Source organism: Hemicordylus capensis, chromosome 16, assembly GCF_027244095.1.
Source record: "Hemicordylus capensis ecotype Gifberg chromosome 16, rHemCap1.1.pri, whole genome shotgun sequence".
Lineage (NCBI taxonomy): Eukaryota > Metazoa > Chordata > Lepidosauria > Squamata > Cordylidae > Hemicordylus > Hemicordylus capensis.
The window spans coordinates 15,616,922-15,637,697 of record NC_069672.1 but is presented as its reverse complement, the minus strand read 5'-3'; the positions used below and the strand labels follow the sequence as shown (position 1 = coordinate 15,637,697).

The window sequence follows — 20,776 nt, the reverse complement described above, 5'->3', positions numbered from 1 at the left end:
TTGTGCATCCTCTTGAGGTTTGCACCTTGTACTGTAACAAGAGTCTGACAATTGTCATCTAAAAGCCTTTGCTTGTTGGCTCGATATTACAGCAACCAAGCCAGCCAGAACTGTCCACCAGGCGTCTTGCCTGGGGAGTAATGCTCCGAAGATTATAAATAAGCATCCTGCAGGTATACATTGCCTTTCAACCCCTGCCCAAGATTTCAAAAATCTTTGCAGACTGTGACACAGAATGCAGTCAAGGAGGAGTTAACCATCCCATCCCTGAATGGTAGCCAATTTCTTGGGGGAATATCTTGGATCCTTAACAGCTCAAAAGGAGGCAAGAAACGGTTTTAACAAATCAGCAGACTAGCAAACCCAGTTCTGCCACTGGCAATCTGGGCTGCAGTGGAAGCAGCCTTTTGTACCAGTCAGGGTTGTGTGTGCTAAACAAGAAAAGAAAAATCTGTGCTCAGTTAACCTAAATTTTGCAGCTCAAACAACTGAAGTTTACAACTTTAGCTATGCATCTAAGCTGGCTTTTAGATTGCTGAGGGTGGGCCAACTTCACGCCCACTGCCTGGACCATAGAGCGAAAGGGTGTCCATACATTTAGAATGAAAGCACGGGATGCTTCTGAGCAAATGCTTAGCCCAGGATTTTTTTCCCCAGTACCAGAACTGAGCTCACACAGTCTTTTTACACAAAAATCCACTCCTAGTTTTCTCTTACCCTTTCTTCATTTCTTCAGTTTAGAAATGACACACACACACACACACACACAAACAGAACAGCCTTTATGTTGTTGCTATTATGCTATAGCTAAGCAACTGAGAATCAAAAACCCTTGTAGATCTTCTGCAAACGATTTAACCAAAGTCCAAGATAAAGAGGTTTAGGTCAGTTTTGCTACCAGTTCAGGACAGAAATGCCAAGGAGAAGATCTGCTGGTGGTTTGCTGACCATCTCTGACATGCAGTGTTCTCTCTAATCCCTCCCCCCCTGCATGCAGAATGAATTTCTCCTCTAGGTAAACTGAGAAATAGAGGGGTCCTTAAACTTGGGTTCCCAGAGGTTGTTGGACTACAACTCCCATCACCCCCTGTTTTCTGTGGATGATAGGAGTTGTAATCCAACCACATCTGGGGACCCAAGTTTAAGAACCCTGTTTGAAAGCTCTAGCTCAGAACTTTGCAAATTGAAATCCTCCCAGGATTGATTGGGGCGGGCCTTCACCTTTGGGAGGCGGAGCCTTGAGTCTGCCAGCCAATCAAAGGTGTGCTAAGGGGCGGGTGGAGCGTGGAAAGACCCGTGAGGTTTTCCCTGGTATGCCGCTGCGCATGCCCAGTAGCCTTCACTGAAGCCTCGATGCGGTTTCCGGTCGCCTGTCCAACCAAAAAAGCACGAAACATTTGCGGGACAAAGCCCCAGAACGGGGCAGCGGGCGGGGAGGGAAAGAGGTATTACTTTATTCTCCGTGTCATGTTTTGCTCGGTATCAATTTCAGCTGTTTGATGCCTGTGCTTTGTTGGGAGGACTGAGGCCTAGCCCCAAGGTCAGGCTTTTGGGCCTGGTTGCTAAGGGCACCCTTGGCAACCGGAGGCGAGAGGGCGGGGCAGGCGCCGGACGTTGAGTGCGAAAGCTGCTGTCTCTTCGTCCCGCCCCCCACGGCTCAGGAACTCTCGCGAGGGTAGCCTGTTGTGGCCGCATCTGCGGCGGCTCTCGCGAGATGTGGTGCAAGGGGGCGGGCGGAAGGGGTGAGTGGCAGCTGGTGGTGAAGGAGGAGGAGGCGGCGGCCAAGATGGCGTCGGAGGGCGAGGTGGGAAGGAAGTGGGACCGGTGTCTGGCTGACTCCGCCGTCAAGCTGGGTAAGGGGGCTGGGCCGGTGGGGGAGAAGGGAGGGGGCAGAGGCTGCAGGAAATAGGGGCTGGGGGAGGGGAACCAGCGCCCCCCCAAGGAGGTGGGCGGGGGTCTCCCAGGGGGTCTCTGTGCCCTTCGCAGTTCTGCCTGGAGCAGGAATTGCATCGTTAAACAGCCACGTTATTATAACTGGTGCTTCTCCACTACTAAACAGCCGGCAAGGTAGGCTGTCCAAGAGAGGGCTGAGAGAGACTCCTGCCTGCAACCTGGGAGAAGCTGCTGCCAGTCCGTGAAGACAATACTGAGCTAGATGGAGCAGTGGTCGGACTCAGTATGTGGCAGCTTCCTATGTACTCTTGCAAAATGCCATTTTAACTCTGGCCAGGGTCGTCTTGCACATCCTGTGTGTGACCAGAACCGTTGCAAATTTTGCAATTTTATTTCCTGCAAATATTGCACCTCCTGAAATCATTGTATTGATGACATGTATGTATATATGCTTTTCTCAAAATGTGATAAGTAGCCACTGGAAATGCACAGAAAAAAAGCAAGAGGCACACGTGTGGGAATACTCAGCGTCACCATCCGGTGTCTCTGCTGTGTAATCTACCTTGAGAATTGTTGAGAAGCAATGTAGATAGCAAGTGCAATTTCGTTTTGTTTTGTTTTAAAAATACTTTTACTGGTGTTTTCAACAAGATGTGAATGTGGAATGAATATAGAAGGGAGCCACAAGTCGGTGTGAATCCAGAAAAAGATTGTGTCTGGTTTTGAGGTGTATAACTATCTCCATAGTAGATGTAGGCTACTAGGTAAACTAACTGGGATTTTTAAAAAAACTGTCTAACCTACACAGCTGGGGGGGAGGGGTGTGTGCTGTGTGGCCAAAAGGCCCTGAAATGCAGGAGGTACCGCTTGGGCCATCTCTGTGCAACATTCACAAATGATCAAGATGAGCACAGATTTCAGGGGGATAGACATGTCCCAACCCCATTTATAAACTGCCCCATCCAAAGGCTCTGGGCGGTGTACAACAAATTTAAAAAGACATAAAGACATAAAAACACACACCATTTAAGACACATTGCTAAAAACCATTAAAAACCATTTAAAACTAAATAAAATACTTTTTTAAAAAATTACAAACTTTGGAAGGACAGGCCAAACAAGTAAGTTTTTAGGGCTCTCTTAAAGGCCGACAGCGAGCCTAAACTGCGGATATCTGCCGGGAATGCATTCCAAAGGCGAGGAGCAGCTACGGAAAAGGCTGAGCCTTTCCCTGCTGCTTCCTCCCCACCACTACAAACTAGCTTTCACAGGTATACTGCTATTGCGGCTAATAGCAATGTTAATTAAATAGCTAAGTTAATTAAAAACGAGAAGCCTGCAACTAAATACTTAGTGATTAGTTCACGTCGGTGTGTATAACTTGGTCGCCTTCTTGCCTCAGTTTTCCTGCCCTCCTGCCTTTCACCTACATTCACCTGCCTTACCTCTGGGCTCCTTAGCTTTCCTACCACCTAGGATCTCTTTCTAGTCCTTGTCCTGCTCTCCAAAGCTACTCTTGTCCTTGGAGACTGTGCTGAGATCTTAAATTTAGCCAAACTGACAACTTCCCTTCCAGAAACTGGACTACAAACACTCCAACAGCTTCCTGAGGAACTGGAATGTGTGTGGATGTTCCATGCCATCGCACCAGCTCAGGGACTTGGCCACTGGCTCAGGTTGCTTTTAAAAAGGTGGGGTGTAATGAATTCAGGGAGAAGAAGAGTCTAGCCGTGGCTGTTAGCTGCAATGTTTATATATAGCAGTATATCTCTAAAAGCCGGTGGGGCGGGGGAGCAGCAGGGGAAGGCTGTACCTTCAAGCCCTGCTTGTGGGCTTCCTAGAGGCACCTGTACGTCCACTATTGGAAACAGGATGCTACGCTAGATGGGTCTCAGCCAGGGCTGTTCTTGTGTTGGGCTTCTGTCCCTGAGGCATAGGGATGTACCAGAGAGAACCGTGGTGACTCATATATGCACTGTTTATGGTAGGGTTAGGGTTAGGGTTAGGGTTAGGATGGGCCCGCAGCTAAGTGGCAGAGCATCGGCCGTCCATGCAGAAGAGGGCAGGCTCGGTCCCTGGCAGCATCTCTTGGGAGGGCTGGGAGAGACTCCTGCCCGAAACCTCGGAGAGCCGCTGAGCTAGATGGTCTGAATCTGCATTAGTCAGCTTCTGATGTTCCTAACCTCCCACATCCCTGAATTCTCATCTCTGGGTTTGGGTTATCTTTGGGGGCACCTAACTGCTGCATTCTCTTGGCCCCGCGAGCATCGAAATGAAGAGTGTGGGAACCTCGGTCCCATGTGCTCTGTCCCAGACTAGGAGTGCGGTTGTCGTGCCGTCTCCCTTAACGCTCAGTCGCTGTTGGCTGTAGTCTCCCAGGCGCTCATGTGCCAATCCCTTTGAAATGAGAGTTGAGCAAGAAGTTCCCAGCACCCTGTACCCCGAGTTGGCAGCAGTTGTGAGGTTTCTGTCTGCAGCCATCTCCTGCCTTCCCAGACTGGGGAAAGCACTTTCAAGTTGCAGGTTATAAAACTTGCTTACCTGTGTTCAGTGGTAAAAGAACATGGATTCTATTTGCATCGCAAATGAGTTAATATCTGATATGTATGCCTGTCATTGCAGAATTATCTCTCGCGTCTTCTGTGCCGATGTTAATTTGTTCTTGTGGGAGTGGCAGAGTGGGGCTAAAGGAAAACCTGCTTTGTGAGTGGGGTTACAGATATGTGGTAATAACCTAAGAGCCTTGCTTAGACAGACTTTCCTTGGTCTCGCCAGTCTAGCATCCTGTTCCCAGCAGCGGTCTGCAAGAAGCAGAAGATGAAGCTCTCGCCCTCTGTCTTATCCCTCGCATGTGGCATGCTGAGGTAAACTGCCTTGGAACATGGAGGGTCCATTACTTCTCATAGAGGTTGCTAGACTCACTTCTCATGGATTTGTCTAATCCCTTTTTAAACGCCATTTGTAAGAACTTGGGAAGCTGCCTTATACAGAGTCAGGCCCTTGGTCCATCTGGCTTCAGGCCCTTGGTCCATCTGGCTCAGTATTGTCAACACTGACTGGCAGCAGCTCTCCGAGGTGTCAGGCAGGATTCTTTCCCAGCACTGCTTGGAGATGCTGCCAGGGGTTGAACCTGAAACCTTCTGTGTGCAAAGCAGATGCTCTGCCACTTAACTATGATAGCCACTTGTGCTATCTTTTCTGAGCTGCTAATTCTGTGTTCAGGAATAAAAACAAAATCATACACACTACCAGCATATGGCCGAGTCAGGTGCGTTTGGTCAGCCATGTGCCCTGTGCATGACTAAGTCGTCGACCCCCTACTGCCACAGGCAAGGCCATAGATCTGCTGGCCGTGACTGCATGACCCGGTGCAGCTCTTTGGAGTCCCACTGGTGTGTCAATGCACAGTGGGTGAGTGTGCCCTCGATGAACGGTTGGCATGCCCGTTCTTGCAGAAGTCTCATCTCCCTGTTGCATAACTAGCTTGCCTAATTCCTACCTCCAGGGGTTCTGAGCAGGCGTGGAGCAGCTGTTGAATGTGGACGGGAGCTGTGTTTAGGCACAGGCACTTGGCCCAGAGTGCGAAAGCAAACAGGGACCTTATTTTGGGATGGAACAGGAGTTAATGCGTGAGCACAGGGAGCCGGGGCTGAGAAGTGCAGAGATTGGTGAGATCTCACTTCCAGTTAAGTTCCCAACCCACCAGGGCCCCAGATCACGGTGTGGTGCGACTCTTGCTTGGATTGCAGCACCCAGTTTGGATCGGTCCCTTGGACGGGAGACCGCTGGGAATCCCATGAAGGGAGGGATACAAGTGTCACATTCCTGAACCAGCCCAGCTCTTCCTTGTTTGCTGTCTAAGTGGCCAGGGCCATATCATTGTACAACATGATGGTAACACACTGCAGCATCTATAACAGAAGAAAAAACTAGATGAATTAAAAGTCCACTAATACAGACCCTGTTTCCAACCATGGCTCACTCGTTGCCTCTGGGTAGCCTACGAGCAAGAGGTGAAGGCATGCCCCCTCTCTCCTGCTGTTGCTCCCCTGCAGCTGGTATTCAAAGATAGGCTGCCCCAGAACATGGCAGATCCACAAAGCCACCATGGCTACAAACCATGGATTGCCTGTGAATTGGTCTGAGATCCTTTTAAAGACATCCAAGCCATTGACCACCCCAAGATGTGCCAGTGTGTGTATGGATGAGTTGCTGTTTCAATTTAACTAAAAAACAGCTTAAACCCCATTTTTATAGAGAGGCCTTTCAGGGTTTATCTGCAGCTCATAAGGGTTTTCCTTTCCTAATTAGCACCTTTTTAAGATCCAGTTTTAAACTGGATCTTGTTTTTGTTTGAAAATTATTTTTCTATATTACCTGCTTTGATTTTGTGAGCACCCCCAGCAGTACTGCACTGGAGGGGGTGGGACAACCAGTCCAACCAGTTGGAACCACAATTCCTCATTTCCCCTGAGATCCATTGACAGATGAAAATCAGCGGAGGTCCCTCTCTTTGAAATGGTCTTAGTGGTGTTTTCTGAAATGATTAAATGAAGGAGATGGTTTAAGCTCTCCGATCTATTTGTTGCTAGCAGAGTCCCTCTGGGAAAGGGGCTGGCTTCCAGACCTCCATGTCAGAAGACTCCATTTGGATGCTCTTCTGTCTGGGAGCTTGAGCTCTGTTTGGAAATGTGCCTGTACAGGACCAGGCAGCAGCCTGCAAGACCATAAATGGCCCGTTCCCCTCTAGAAAACGCTAATTCTCCTTTACTCTAATCCTTGGTTTGTTTTGACATCGGAAAGGAAAATGCTTATAAGTATTAAGGGCTTACAATGAAAAAAAAGACTAAAATAAAAAGACTAAATTATTATAAAGGGAGGAGGGGGAATAGTTCAGTTTTCAATTGAGTTCCCTGCTGCTTATAACTTAAAGGAAGCTACCTTGGACCAAGTCAGGCCCTTGGTCCATCCAGCTCAGCTTTGTCCACACTGACTGGCAGCAGCTTTCCAAGGTTTCAGGCAGGAGTCTCCCTGCCCTGTCTTGAAGATGCTGCCAGGGATTGAACCTTCTGCTTGCAAGTAGGCAGGTGCTCTTCCATTGAGCTATGAACCCATCCCTTGAGGGGAATATCTCACAGGGCTCACACGAAGTCTCCCATCCAAATGCAGACCAAGGTGGATCCTGCTTAGCAATGGGGACAATTCAGCCTCGTTCCCACAAGACCAACTCTCTCCCCCTCTTGCAGTGCTTGGGTGACTTCTCAAAAGTGGTGGATAAATCTACAGAGGATAGGTCGGTTGACGGCAAGGGGCCATGAGAGCTGAACGAAACCTCCATGTTTAGAGGCAGTCTACCTCTGCGTGCCAAAGGCCAGAGCCGCGCAGGGAGAGCTGGAACCTTCACCCCATGCTGGGGAACTTCCACTCCTGGAAACTGGATGGGGGAACTGGGGGTCCTTTGCTCTAATGTAGCAGGACTCTGAGGTCTTGGGCATCTCGCAGGCACGCACGCACGCACCGTCTCCTCTTGTGTAAGCAGCCAGACTCCTTGCAAAGAGAGAGCACCGTCTTCCGCTCCCCTCTTGAGCCCAGCTTACTGCGGGGTGCCGGGGCTGGCAGGTAAGGAGGCTGAAGTGGTCTGGTGCTGGGAGACCCTTGGCTTTCCTTCCCCATCTGTTTATTTTCCTTGTAAGCGAGACCCTTCATGTTTTATTGTCATGAAGTTAAAGGCTGGCCCGGAGGTGCCGCTCTTTAGTGGAAACAGCTGCCGCAGCCGTCGCTATCCCTCCGTCAGGTGGGAGGCGCCCTGGGAGCAGCGGGGCGCCCTCTTAAAAGGAAATGGGGCATGCGAGGCCCGGGACCTGCAAAAGCCATCAGCTGGCTGGCCCGCTGTTTGTCTCTCGACAGGCGACGTCACAGAATGAAATCTGCACACCCCAGGTTTGGCCTGGTTCCCCAAAACGATGGCTTTCTCCTCTCTGTTCCTTGCTTGGGGTAGCTAAGGAGATGACCACAGAACCACAACTGCTTCCTAGTGGGATGAAGAATTAGTGGGTAACAGTTTCCCCCAAACCAGGCAGGGTAAAAACTTCTGTTGCTGAATTCCTGTTCTTGGGATGCTTGTGAGGCGAGAGATTCCAGGCTAAACTCGGAGAGGAGAACAGAAGCTGTTGAATCCAGGAAAGGAAGCTTGGCGTCCTTGTTGCATTTTCTTCTCGGTGATAATGGATGGCACACTTCATGGTGCCTCGTGGCAGGCGGCCTCCTTTTTCATCCTTTCCATTCCGCACAGAGGAAGGCGGGAGAGCAGAGTCTTGCCAAATCTCCAAAACTTGCTAGGTGTTGCCAGTTCTTGCTGGCCGCCTGCCCCTAGCTTGCTAGTGCAGGCCTTGACAAACTTGCTTTGCGTCTTGGCGTCAGACCATGAATGCCTGACAAAATCGCCCGACTTAGTGGCAGACATTGTGGAGGCTTCTCTTTGTCCCTCTACAGGTAACCTACTTAGAACAGAAATGGGGCTGCCTGGGACAAATAAACTTTTTATTAGGTAACTCTACCTTTGAACATCATCTAGGTGCCTTGGCTAAATTAGTAGGTGCCATGGGTCCCAGGCACCTGGGATTTGTCAAGTCCTCTACTAATGCAGGCCCTCAACCAGTTGTCGGAAGTCCAACGTAAGTTGCGTGTGACCTGCAATTCTCTCTCGTCGTTGGCTTCCAGTTCATTACTGGACACGATACATGGTGTTGGTTGTTACCTGTAAAGCCCTTTTTCTGGTTTGGGACCAGAGTACTGCCCTGTAAGGACCACCACCACCTCCATACAAACCCTCCTGAACCCTAACTAGGTCCTCTGGTGGGGCTCTGCTTCGGGTCTCGCCTGTTTCGGATATATATTTGACAGCGATCCAGGGGCAGGGGCTTCTCGCTGGCGATGCCAGCTCTCGAACCTCCCTCTCACCATGGCCTCCTTTCTCTGTCGGGTGAAAGTCTTTCTTCTTCAAGCAAGAAGGAAAGGAAACCTCCTGGTTATTGATCTTGCTTCCGTTTCACTCATTTTGATATGTTTGTCAACTTCTGATTTCGTTTGTGTTGTGCTCATTGTAGTTTACAAACTCATGTGAAATTGTATACCATGTTGAGTACAGAAGCAGGAAAGTGGTATAGAAGTTAAATAATATTTAATGCCTGCATCCAGGTGGTCGAAAGTAGTCCTGACTTTCCACAAATAGCAGCGTGGCTGTGCTTGTGGCTGCCCCGCAGTAGACCTGACCAGTGCAGTCATTCCTGCTCTATGGTGCTGGAGGACCAGCTGTTTCTACTCTATGGTGCTGGAGGACCAGCTGTTTCTACTCTATGGTGCTGGAGGACCAGCTGTTTCTACTCTATGGTGCTGGAGGACCAGCTGTCCTCTAATTCCATATACTACTCTACCAATACTCTCTTATGGTATTGGAGGACCAATATGCTGCTGCATTATGTGGGGCAGGTGTGTGTGGGGGGGGGTGCTTTCTCTGTTGCCCTCAGCTTTGCCGTAGCTCTGGCATCCAAATAGTGGCTTTTGAGTGAGCTGAGCAGCAGAAACGGCTGCATGTCGCTCTAGTCTCTTGAAATCTATCCCAAACTGCAAGGAGGGGGGTCTGTTTTTCCCAGCTGGCTGGAAAATGTGGTAGCGGAAGCAGTTTAAGGAAGGGGTTTTGCATGATGCCCTTTCGTAAATCGTTTCCCAGAGATTAGCTAATGTGTTTGGTTTGGCAGAGAGGGAGAGAAACTCTTGGGACAGCAAGCATAGAACCCCAACCAGCATGGCTAGCTAAGCCAGGCAGCTCAAGCAGACGACCACCACCACCACCTCTTCTTCTTCTTCTTCTTCTTCTTCTGCCCCAGCATTGCAAAATCATTATTTTTTTCCACCCAAACAGCCTGAAGTCCAGGAGTCCAGCTCGAAAGAGCAGCGTGGAAGCAGGGAAGCGATTTGTTTGAACCTCCATTTAGGAGGTCAAACAGTTTGAATGTTTGATGGATCTTTGCAAATGGTAATTTGTTTCTAAATAGCATAAACACTCTTCCCCCCCCCCCCCGTGCCGCCGCTCCCCCCCCATCCAGCACCAGCTGTTCAATGGGGAAGCTGTGACGGGGAAAGGGGGTGGCGGAAAGACATGGGTCAGCGCTAACTGTCGTATGCGAATGGATGCTGGCCGAACTGCAGACTCTCAGCTGCGAGGAAACTTGCCTTGAATAGAGAGTCCCTCTGTCCAAGTCAGCTTTGAGTTTCCCCCGCTGCTAACTGAGCAAAGAGGTGCCTTTTAAAAGTGGCGGTTCTCTTGTATTGAGCAGAGGGAGAGCAACTGGCCCCCTCCGTCCCCAGCACAGCATCCCTCCAGTGGCTGTTGCTGGGGTCTGCCTTATGTTTCTTTTTTTTAGATTGTGAGCCCTTTGGGGACAGGGAGACATCTTTATTTATTTATATCTTACGTAAACCGATTTGGGAACTCTGGTTGAAAAGCAGTCTATAGCTATCCGCCACTGTCTGTCGTTTGCTGGTACTATCTAAGGCGTCCGGGAGCAGGGAATCTTCCCGTCTAACTGTGTGAGGCTCAGCATACACTGGCAATGTTCTAGAAACAATAACCCTTGAGGATCCGGAAGGCAGTTCTCGTGCAGATTTGAGTGGGTCTTAAAGGAGAGCCAGCCTAAATGGCTTTGAGTTCACAGATGAAATAGTGTATGAAAATGTTAGCGTGTGTGTATTTTGCAGTTAATTAATCATAATTAATTAATTAATGTGTGTAATTAATTTAATTAATTTCTATACCGCCTGATATAGAACTCTCTAGGCAGTGTGTAGGCATTTGAAAAGTGCTGGTCGTATCTCTAAAGCAGTGAGGACGAAACGCCTCTTGCTTACGTTATGCCCTTTCCCCAAGGAATTCAGGGTGGTGGTGTGCGGGGGGGTGTCGTCTCCTCTACCCCGACAACAGCCCTGTAAGGTAGGCTCGGCTGAGAGCGAGTGGGCCAAGGACGCCCAGCAGTGGGTCTGAGTGGGGATTTGAACTTGGGTCTCCCATTCCCTAGCCTGAGATGCTAATCCCAGCACCAGCGGAATCAGAACTTGGGTCCATCCAGCTCAGTCTCGTCTGCCCTGACTGATGTTGGTTCTCCGGCATCTAAGGGCAGAAGCTGGCCTCCCTGGAGACGCTGCCAGGGAGCGAACTGGGAACCTTCTGCTTGCAAAACAGGGCCCCTGCTGCTGAGCTGCCCAAGTGGCTGCAAACAGGATATGCCCAGAGGGGGCTGCCTCCAATGAATACTTAAATTGACATAAGACTTGGCTCCAGAGGGTCTTCCCAGTGCCTTGGGATCCCTGCGGTGCCCCTGAGCATGGGCAGAGAGCATGTCCCTTGCGCCCGAAAGGCAAACAGCAGCCCCACTCGGCTGATGGCTTTTGCAGGTCCCGGGCCTCGCATGCCCCATTTCCTTTTAAGAGGGCGCCCCGCTGCTCCCAGGGCGCCTCCCACCTGACGGAGGGATAGCGACGGCTGTGGCAGCTGTTTCCACTAAAGAGCGGCACCTCCGGGCCAGCCTTTAACTTCATGGCAATAAAACATGAAAGGTCTCGCTTACAAGGAAAACAAATGGACGGGGAAGGAAAGCCAAGGGTCTCCCAGCACCAGACCACTTTGGCCGCTGCCTCCTCCCCGCTTCTCCCACCACACGCTGGGCTCAGGGGAGGAGATGGCAGGAGGAGAGGAACGATATCTCTCTCTCTCTTGACTTTGACTGCTGAAGCAGGAGGAAACGGGACTCTCTGGGCAGCGCTGTCCTATGGTGCACTGCTAAGTTAGTGCCTGATAAACTATTCAGAGCCCTGTGGATTCCTGGAGGACAGCCCCGACAGCCACGGCCCGCCTCCCAACCCTTGGTTTTTCAAGTGGAAACCCCGCGTAGAAACTCACCCGGTGACCTAGGGCCAGTCGCGCACTCTCTGGGATTAAAAAGGGGGGAGGAACGCACCAGGTACACTGCCATGAATTCCCTGGGGAAAGGGCAAATTGGCGCCGCCGCCACCCCCCCCCCCCCAAGGGCCTGCCCTGTATCCCCGCCAGCCGGGACCTCCCAAGCTGGCCCCGAGTGCTGACCGGACAGAGTTTGGAGCAGGCGCTTCCCCGATGTAGGCTGGTGCTGAACGTTTATTGGCCATGACTCTCGCTCTCCAAGGGCACCAGGCGACCACTTAGGCCAGGGGAGAGCCATGTACGCTCATGGTCTTGGGAACTGGGCACAGAAGAGGTGCTTGCTCTCTCCGTCCATACAGCAGGAGCCGCAAGCCTCTGGGGAACAAGAGGCCGGATTGACAGACGTTGGGGAGCTGCTCTTGTGTGCTTGCGTTGTGTCTGCCTGCTCACCATCCCCGCTGACTCTTCCCTTTCTCTTGCAGGTGCGGGATTTGGGCTGGGCATCGTCTTCTCGGTCATTTTCTTCAAAAGTAAGTGGCCCGCTGTTCCCCGGTGCCTCTGTCCCATCACGGGGACCCTCCCTCCTCCTGGCATCCACGCATCCAGGCATACCGAATAAACCCCATTAATCTCGGGTTCAGTACCCACGACACCCAACCGTGGTATACACCGGGGGGGGCAGCAGAAAAAGGGTTAAATCCGCAGGCTGGAAAGGACCTTGGAAGTTCTTTCTGGCCGCCATTTTGACTTCAGCAGCCATTTCATGGCTCATTTAAGAGACAACAATGGGGCGAACACACAATTTTCAGCCCTTGGGGGACACCGAAGGATTGCTGGGGACCAGCAGAATACAGCAAGGCACTTGGCTGTGCTTTTTTGGTATTCTTTTTCTTTTTTAAAAATGGTGGCCAATTTCCCCAATTTAGGCACCTAGCCCGTGGGATTCCTGTTTACTCGGTATTCGCGGTTTCGGTATCTGCGGCCCTAGCTGGGAATGGAACCCCCTTGAATACGGAGGTGTTCCTGTGCATCGATCTTCTTGCTAAGGGGACAGCCCCTGGTGTTGGATGATCAGGGATGCCCTTTCGGAGTGAGACGTGACGGGTCGCTTGGAGCTGTGATTTGCGCGGTGATTCCTCAGTCATGTCTCCCCCCTCTCTCTCTTTCCGCTCCTTCCCCTCCCTTCTCCCCCATTGCTCCAGGGAAGACGTGGCCCATTGCTTTCGGATCCGGCATGGGGCTCGGGATGGCTTACTCCAACTGCCAGCACGACTTCCAGTCCCCGTACCTTCTCCACGGGAGGTTTGTCAAGGTGAGTCCAGACTCCGGGGCTCTCTTCCAAGGCTCGCTGCCTCCTGCTGGGTCCAGCTAGCGGCTGCTGGGACTACAACTCCCATCATCCCTGACGACTGGGCAGCGGGTGGCGGTGACGGGAGTTGTAGTTTGACTGGCTGGAGGGCTCCAGTGGTGCAGCCCTGGCCGATGCTCGCTGGAGGCAGGCTTTGACGGCGCAGAAAGGTCTGCCCCAGCGCTACCGGGCCGTACTTCCTGGGATTGGACCGGGGGCCGTCTACATGCCAGGTTCACTCCCTGGCAGCATCTCCAGCTAGGCCTGGGAAAGACCCTTCCCCAAAACCCTGGAGAACGGCTGCCAGTCAGTGCAGACAAAGCTAGATCAAGCCTGCTGGACTTTGGCCCTCCAGCTGTGCTTGACTACAACCCCCTAACCCCCAGCCACAATGCCCAGTAGCCAGGGACGATGGGAATTATAGGCCAACATCTGCAGGAGGACCAAAGCCAAGTAGTCCCGAGCTAGGTGGACCAAGGGTCTGACTCGGCAGAAAACCGCTTCCTATGTTCATTTTGCTCTTACAGAATGGTGTGTGTGTGGGGGGGTGGAATTTCCCTGCAGCCTCCCCATCTGCCGAAGGATCCGTTTCTCTTTGGCCCACGTTGCTGTCCACGTCAAAACGCGACAGGCTGCGTCACGTTTCCCCACAGCCTTACGAAACGGCCGCGAAGAAGTTTATAGCCAACTTTATGGGTGATTTTCTTCCAGAGCACAAAGCATTCCCCCCCCCCGCCCACCCCACCTTCCACTCAGGAGCGGGCCATAAAACGGCTTGGGAAGTGAGTCAGTCTTTCGAGGGGCAGCTCACAGCGTTGTGCAGACCTCATGGCTTTTAAAAAATGGCTCAGCCGCTGACTCAGGCGGAGGCGAATAGTTAATATCATTGGGGCTCATTTGGCTCCCTCCAGGTCGTTCTGAGCAATTGCTTGGCAGCCAGCCGCTAGCCACATACGCCTCATTCAGCCCTTCATTTTCCGTGCCTCCGACTGCCGGGGTGGGGAATTCCATGTCAGGCAGCAAACTTCGATCTTGTATGTCAAAAGTCTCTGGGTTTCCACGGGGAAACCAGAACTCTGTCAATTACTCACATTTAGCTAATATAAGCCGACTCTACCTCACGCAGAGTGTGGGCCATCCAGCCTGGTGTTGCCTACTGATCTGCAGCTCTTGGGAATAGGGGAATACGAAGCTGCTGCCTGCGGAGTCAGACCCTTGGCCCGTCTAGCTTAGTTTTGTCTACTCAGACTGGCAGCCGTTCTCCAAGGCCTTTGGTAGACAGAGGCTTGCCCTGGGGATGCCTGGGATTGAACTTAGGGTTTCCTGCAGGTAGATCAGTGGCTCCCTCTCGCACCTTTTGGCCAGGTTTTCAATCCCTGCCAGAGATGTTCTCAAAAGCAGTGCAGCTTCTGCAGGGAGAACTGGCTCATAAGAACACCGGAAGCTGCTGTATACAGAGTCAGTCCCTTGGTGCATCTATCTCAGTATTGCCTGCACTGGCTGGCAGCAGCTTCCCCAAGCCTTTCAGGCAGGAGTGTGTCTCAGCCCCACCTGCAGATGCCGCCAGGGATTGACAGCAGGTGCCCTTTCTTTCTCACAGGAGCAGTGACACGTGCCTCAAAAGACCCTTCTGTGGCAGAGGAACGGAGACGCCGGGGTTACCCTTCAGGAAGGTCGGAGCGTCCCGGTCCTGAGACGACAGTCTTTGGAAGCGCGCGCCCCTTTTCAGTGGCGAGCTATGATTGCCTGACACCGAATCTTGCTTTGTATCTTCTGTTGGAAACAGCGAGCAAGCTGCTGTTCTCGGAAGTAAAATAAAAATGACACACACACACTCTCTCTCTCTCTGTCTCTGTGTCTGCTCCTTGCTTCGTCCGTTGCCCTTGCGCACGGAAAGGGAATGTGTGGGAAGATGCCGCGTTTGAACTAACAGCTGCAGCCACCTGGTTAAACTCCTCTTCAAGCCTTTCCACCCCCAGTGACAGCTGCCCTCCATTTCTCCGCGGCAGTTTGCAGAGCGGGGAGGGGGGGGGCATTCCCGCCCCACAGTTTACCCCCCTCTTTCTGTGCTGCTTGTGGGAGGTGAGCTTTTTGCTAGAACGGCTGCCTTGAGGATCTCAATTAGAGCTCAGAAGGGGACTTAACTCGTCCGGCCTCCTCTCCCTAGGTGGAAGGCCCTGGACCCGAAAGCATCTTAGTACCATAAGGAGGTGCCTTATGCCGAATCAGAACCTTGATCTGTCTCGCTCAGGGTTGCCTACACTGGCTGGCAGCATCTCTCTAAGGTTTCAGGCTGGAGTCCTTCCCAGCCCTACCTGGAGATGCTGCCAGGGATTGAACCGGGGATCACCTTCTGCACGCACAGCAGATGCTCTTCCACTGAGCTGTGGTCTCCAGCCCTTAATTTTCAGCTCTGCAGGGCTGTAGTTGGGTATCTTGCCTAGGTCAGCTCATGTCCCATTGAGTTGCTGATGGGGGGGGGGCAGTATGAAAAGATGTCTCAATGAGCGAGCACCAGGATCCAGCCGGAGGGAACGGACTGATCCATCCGTAGTCGGTGCCTTTCCATTTTCTTGAACTAGTCTGGTGCTCTACCCACCACAACACGCTCGCACCCACCTGCTTACCTCCTAAACTGCTATTTCTGAGCCAGGTGAGATCTTAAAAACAAGGCAGCAACGATAGCGAAGGTGTGCATTACAGTGCCATGCTTTTGATGGTGGGGTTGTCTCTTGGCCACTTGCGCGGTCGGATCCCAGCCTCGGAGCGTTTGCTGGCGAGCCTGTCCAAACAAACAGGGCTAGCGGATCTCTGCACAAGGCCTGGCTTCTTTGTTTTCATCTCCGCACGAGCAGGGCTGTGATGTCGGAACAAAACTAATTACGTATGTGGAAGCAAAGGCCTCTTTCCCCCCCCCCCCCGCCCTTCGTACCGAAGGAATGTTAGATTTAGTCAAGAGGACTCATCTGGAAGCCATCACATTCTTTCTCTCTCCCCTCCACCTCGCCCGTTGCTTCGAGCCGTTTGAAATCACCCCTTCTCCTTAAATCAGAGCGCACGGCTTGGGAGTATCGGGAAATGCATCGCTGATCGGCAGAGATTTGCTTTGTTTTAGGAACGCCCCGTTGCTGGCGTCTTAAAACACATCTGGAGCATGTGTTGGATGCAAAACAAAAAGGGCTAAAGTTTCCTCCACGGCCGGCGGGCACATTTCTGTCCCCTGGGCTCAGGTTTTCCACGGCTGGCACTCTTCCGTTGGAGGAACTCGAGGGGGACCTCGGAGTTTCCCAGGATGCCGTGGGAAGCCCCCATCGTAAGACGATGCAATTTGTAGCAGGCCTCCACTGAAAGGCCAGGCTGCCTGGGGTGGAGAGCAGTAGGGAGATCTTAACATGCCCGTTGACATGGCTAGAGAGGAGAGACGGTCTTGTGGTCACAAGCATGACTTGTCCCCGTAGCTAAGCAGTGTCCACCCTGGTTGCATTTGAATGGGAGACCACATGTGAGCACTGGAAGATATTCCCCTTAGGGGATGGAGCCGCTCTGGGAAGAGCAGAAGGCCCCAAGTCCCCTCCCTGGCAGCATCTCCAAGATAGGGCTGAGCGAGACTCCTGCCTGCAACCTTGGAGAAGCCGCTGCCAGTCTGTGAAGACAATACTGAACTAGATGGACCAAGGGTCTGACTCAGTATACAGCAGCTTCCTGTGTCTGAGCCCACCTTCATCTAAATGCAAAGGGATATAGTTGGAAGTATCTAGGGCAGGGGGTAGACAACCTTGGCCCTCCAGCTGTTGAACCACAACTCCCATCACCCCCAACCACAACTGCGTGAGCCTAAAATACGCTCCTGCTATAGAGGACCCTGCTTCCCTGTACCCCTGTGTGAGTCACTGAGTTGGGCGGGCCATCTGGTTTGAAAGCAGCCCGCCCAGAATAGTCGCTGAGGGCAGAGATGCTTCTGAACGCTCCTAATGCAGAAGTTTAGGTAGCTGAGCAGAAGGAGTCCTGCTCAGCAACTCACACAGAGTTGCAAAGTGAGCCCTCCTTCAGTGCAGGGATGGCCTTTCCTCTGTATCTGTCCGAGTGGGATACGGCTAGCTGCCAACAGCAGATCGGACAGATCCACCTGGGTTTTCTGCCCCTCCGCGAAGGCTGACCGGAAAGGCTGTGCTCCAGCAGGGACTCGCACAGAGACGACTGGGCAGCCTCCTCGGACGATGGTGGGAGCATCGGGTTATTTCTCTCGCTGGGGACTCCTCTGTGCTGTGTCTGCCCTTGAGCAGAGCCCATTAATTAGTGTCTGAAGCGAGACAGCAAAGCGAAAGCCAAACGCTTTCCCCGAGCATTTGAGAGCCCTGCCTCAAACCCTCTGGCCGGGTCCAGCTTCTGCCTCCTCGGTGTCTCTGGCCGTCCACTGTCGCCTGAGCCTGGCTTGCCAAGCGGGAAGGATTGTTCACTTTCTTTTTCCAAAAGCATCTCTCCATCTGAAGCAGCCCCAATGCCAGCACTGGCGCACGGAACGGTGCAAGCACGCACTGCATACCAAGGCGCTGAGAGACGGGCCCGCTCGCTGGGCCACCCACTGTGCGCACTCCTCAACTGAGTCAGAGCCATTTTTTGGGAAGGGGGTGAGGGAATTGGAAGGGGGGGCGGGGAGAGATGGGAGCACTTTGCAGCCGTTCCGCCCTGGTAGGGACCACTCTCTCTGAACAACAGCCTTGCATGCGCCACATTTGCTGTTGCTCCAGGCATCAAGCAGCATCCAATGCTCCGTTCAGCGATGGGCGCTAAGGTTGCTATCCTGCCCCTGCCCTGGGGGTGCTGGCCTCCTCCGCCTTCCAGTTTTGCTGAGCCCCGGCGCGCTGAAACTGCCCGGCCTGCCTTTCCGCCTAGTGCGCCACGGAAACCTAAAATGCAAACCAGCCACCCGGGTTAGATCTAAAACCCGATTTGGCAGAGATGCAAGCAAGTCCAACCGGAGAGCTGCTGCAGTTGGGGAGAAGAAGCTATGCCCAGCCCAGCCGCTGGAAATGGTCCCTCCAGCTCAGTCATAAGGCTGGAGGAAGAGACACGAGTGTGATGACCTTGCTTAAAAATAAGATTAAAAAGACATCCAAGGGCCAGGCGGGCTAAAGGAGTACCGTACCTTGCATATGGGCACCAGTGTGGACTTTGTCTACTATTTGGCCCCTAACTTAACCTTGAATTTGCCGTGGGTGCCTCCACAGAGGAGCTGTGGGAGGCGAGCTGGTCATGTGCTAAAGCTAAAGTGTGCCGTTGAGTTGGTGTCAACTCCTGGTGCCCACAGAGCCCTGAGGTTGTCTTTGATAGAATACAGGAGGGGGTTAGCATTGCCTCCTCCCCTGCAGTATGAGATGATGCCTTTCAGCATCTTCCTAGATCACTGCCGCCCGATATAGTCCCAGCGGGGATTCGAACTGGCAGCCTTCTGCTAGTTAGCCAAGCATTTCCCCGCTGCGCCACATCTGAGCACTGTGAAATATTCCCCTGAGGGGATGGGGCTGTAACTCAACGGAAGAGCATCTGCTTTGCATGCAGAAGGTTCCAGGTTCCCTCCCTGGCAGCATCTCCAAGAGAGGGCTGAGAGAGACTCCTGCCTGCCACCTTGGAGAAGCTGCTGCCAGCCTGTGTAGACAATATTGAGCTAGATGGACCAAGGGGCTGACTCAGTAGAAGGCAGCTTCCTGCGTTCCAGTGGGCGCATAAGGTGATCCTTCCGCTCGCTTTGGGCCATCTAAACCAGCCTCTGGTGTCTCAGGGGGACAAGTTAGATGCCTGAAAGCCCATCTTTCAGGACAAAAACTCTCACTGAATAAAGTCCTTTTCTATAAAATATACAAAAGGCGGTTTTCACTGTTCGTCAGCAGGGGCTCTGGACTCCTGGTACCCAACGGCAGGGAGCCAATTGTGAGGGTGAGGAGTGTTTTCAAATGCACTTCTTCAGAAATAAACGTGAGCATCTTTTCAGCAAAGGGGAAAAGACTCCCCAGTTTATTTTCCTACCGGTCTGGTCTGGGCTGTTGCAAAGTCAGGGTGGAAACCAATGCACCGTCTGAGGGTAAGAAAGCGTTGGATGCATTCCTCGCTCCCTCCGAATGCTGGGCCCTCGTGGAAAGGGGGAAAGGTTGATCCTATTAGAGGAAGCAGCTGGCTCTGCTCTGACCCGCAGGGGGTCGCATGTATGGGCCTCAGGAAGAGGAACTCTTGCACCCCACCGCTGAGCTGCATTCCAGGTTATGCGCCAGGCCCAGATGTTTGGAACAGCTCCTTCGACGGAGAAACCCGTAGCGGTCATGGCCAAAAACCGGCTTGTGCCAGCTCCCTTCAGACAGCTTGTGTACCCTTCAACTTTGCAAGGCTTGAGAACCTCAGCATGGCTGGACTGGAGCAGACCAAATGGGACTCAGGCCTAGTTTCCTGCTTCTGGCAGAGGACAGCCGGATCTGCCTCTCGGAAGCTCACTGCAAAGTCATGGACATCCTTCCATTCTTATTTGTCTTCAACATCCAAAGGTAAACTTCGTTTGTACATGAAGTTGCTATTCCTAACTACCATGGCTAGTAAGAACATGGAATGTTTGGTCCTAAATATCTGATTCATTGATTGATTAAGTGCCGTCAAGTCAGTGTCAACTCTTAGCAACCACAGAGATAGATTCTCTCCAGGATGATCTGTTTTCCGCTTGGCCTTGAAGGTCTCTCAGTGGTGCCTTCATTGAGTCCATCCACTTGGCTGCTGGCCGTCCTCTTCGTCTCTTGCCTTCAACTTTCCCCATCATTATGGACTTCTCAAGGGAGCTGGGTCTTCGTATAATGTGTCCAAAGTATGATAGTTTGAGCCTGGTCACTTCTGCCTCGGGTGAGAATTCTGGATTGCTTTGTTCTAAGATCCATTGGGCTCCTTGACTTTCGTTACGAGAGCTTGCAGTTCATCCACATGCTCAGCTATCAGAGTGGTGTCATCAGCATAGCACAAGTTATTGATGTTTTCTCCTCCAACTTTAAAAACACGCTCATCTTCTTCCAATCCAGCTTCTCTCAGTATATGTTCAGCACATAAGTTGAATAAATAAGGAGAAAGTATACAGCCTTGTCTTACTCCTTTGCCCATCTGGAACCAGTCTGTTTCACCATGTTCCGTCTGGACTGTGGCTTCCTGCCCTGCGTATGTCCACGCTATAAAATTAAACTGGATAACTTGCTAAATTTATGATACCCTACTCTTTCTCCAAGGAGCCCAGAGTGGTGTACATGGTTATGTTTATCCTCACAACCACCCTGCGAGAGAGAAGGGAGCGGCCCAGAGTCACCCAGTGAGTTGCACGACTGAATGAGAATTTGGACTCGGGTCTCGTCGGTCCTAGTCCAATATTCTAACCACTACACCACACTGCCTCTCCAAAGGTTTGGGAATCTCTGGCCCATGCTGACTGGCAGCGGCTGAGTAAACCTGGGACCTTCTGCATGGAGATGCTCTTCCAGTGAGCTACACACCCAAAAGTTTTACTATCAGGGAGAGTTTCTCTTCTGCCAGGAATCCTGGGGGTACCAGGTGAAGGG

General features: G+C 52.1%; 1 protein-coding gene across 1 annotated transcript; it reads left to right on the top strand.

Annotated features, from left to right (window-relative positions):
* The first annotated feature begins 1,699 nt into the window (after positions 1-1,699).
* Positions 1,700-15,030, top strand: MICOS10 (mitochondrial contact site and cristae organizing system subunit 10). Its single transcript, XM_053281505.1, has 4 exons — positions 1,700-1,853; positions 12,331-12,378; positions 13,051-13,160; positions 14,797-15,030. The coding sequence occupies exons 1-4, from the start codon at positions 1,715-1,717 to the stop codon at positions 14,803-14,805; spliced, it is 306 nt and encodes a 101-aa protein (XP_053137480.1). The 5' UTR covers positions 1,700-1,714; the 3' UTR covers positions 14,806-15,030.
* The last annotated feature ends 5,746 nt before the right edge of the window (positions 15,031-20,776 follow it).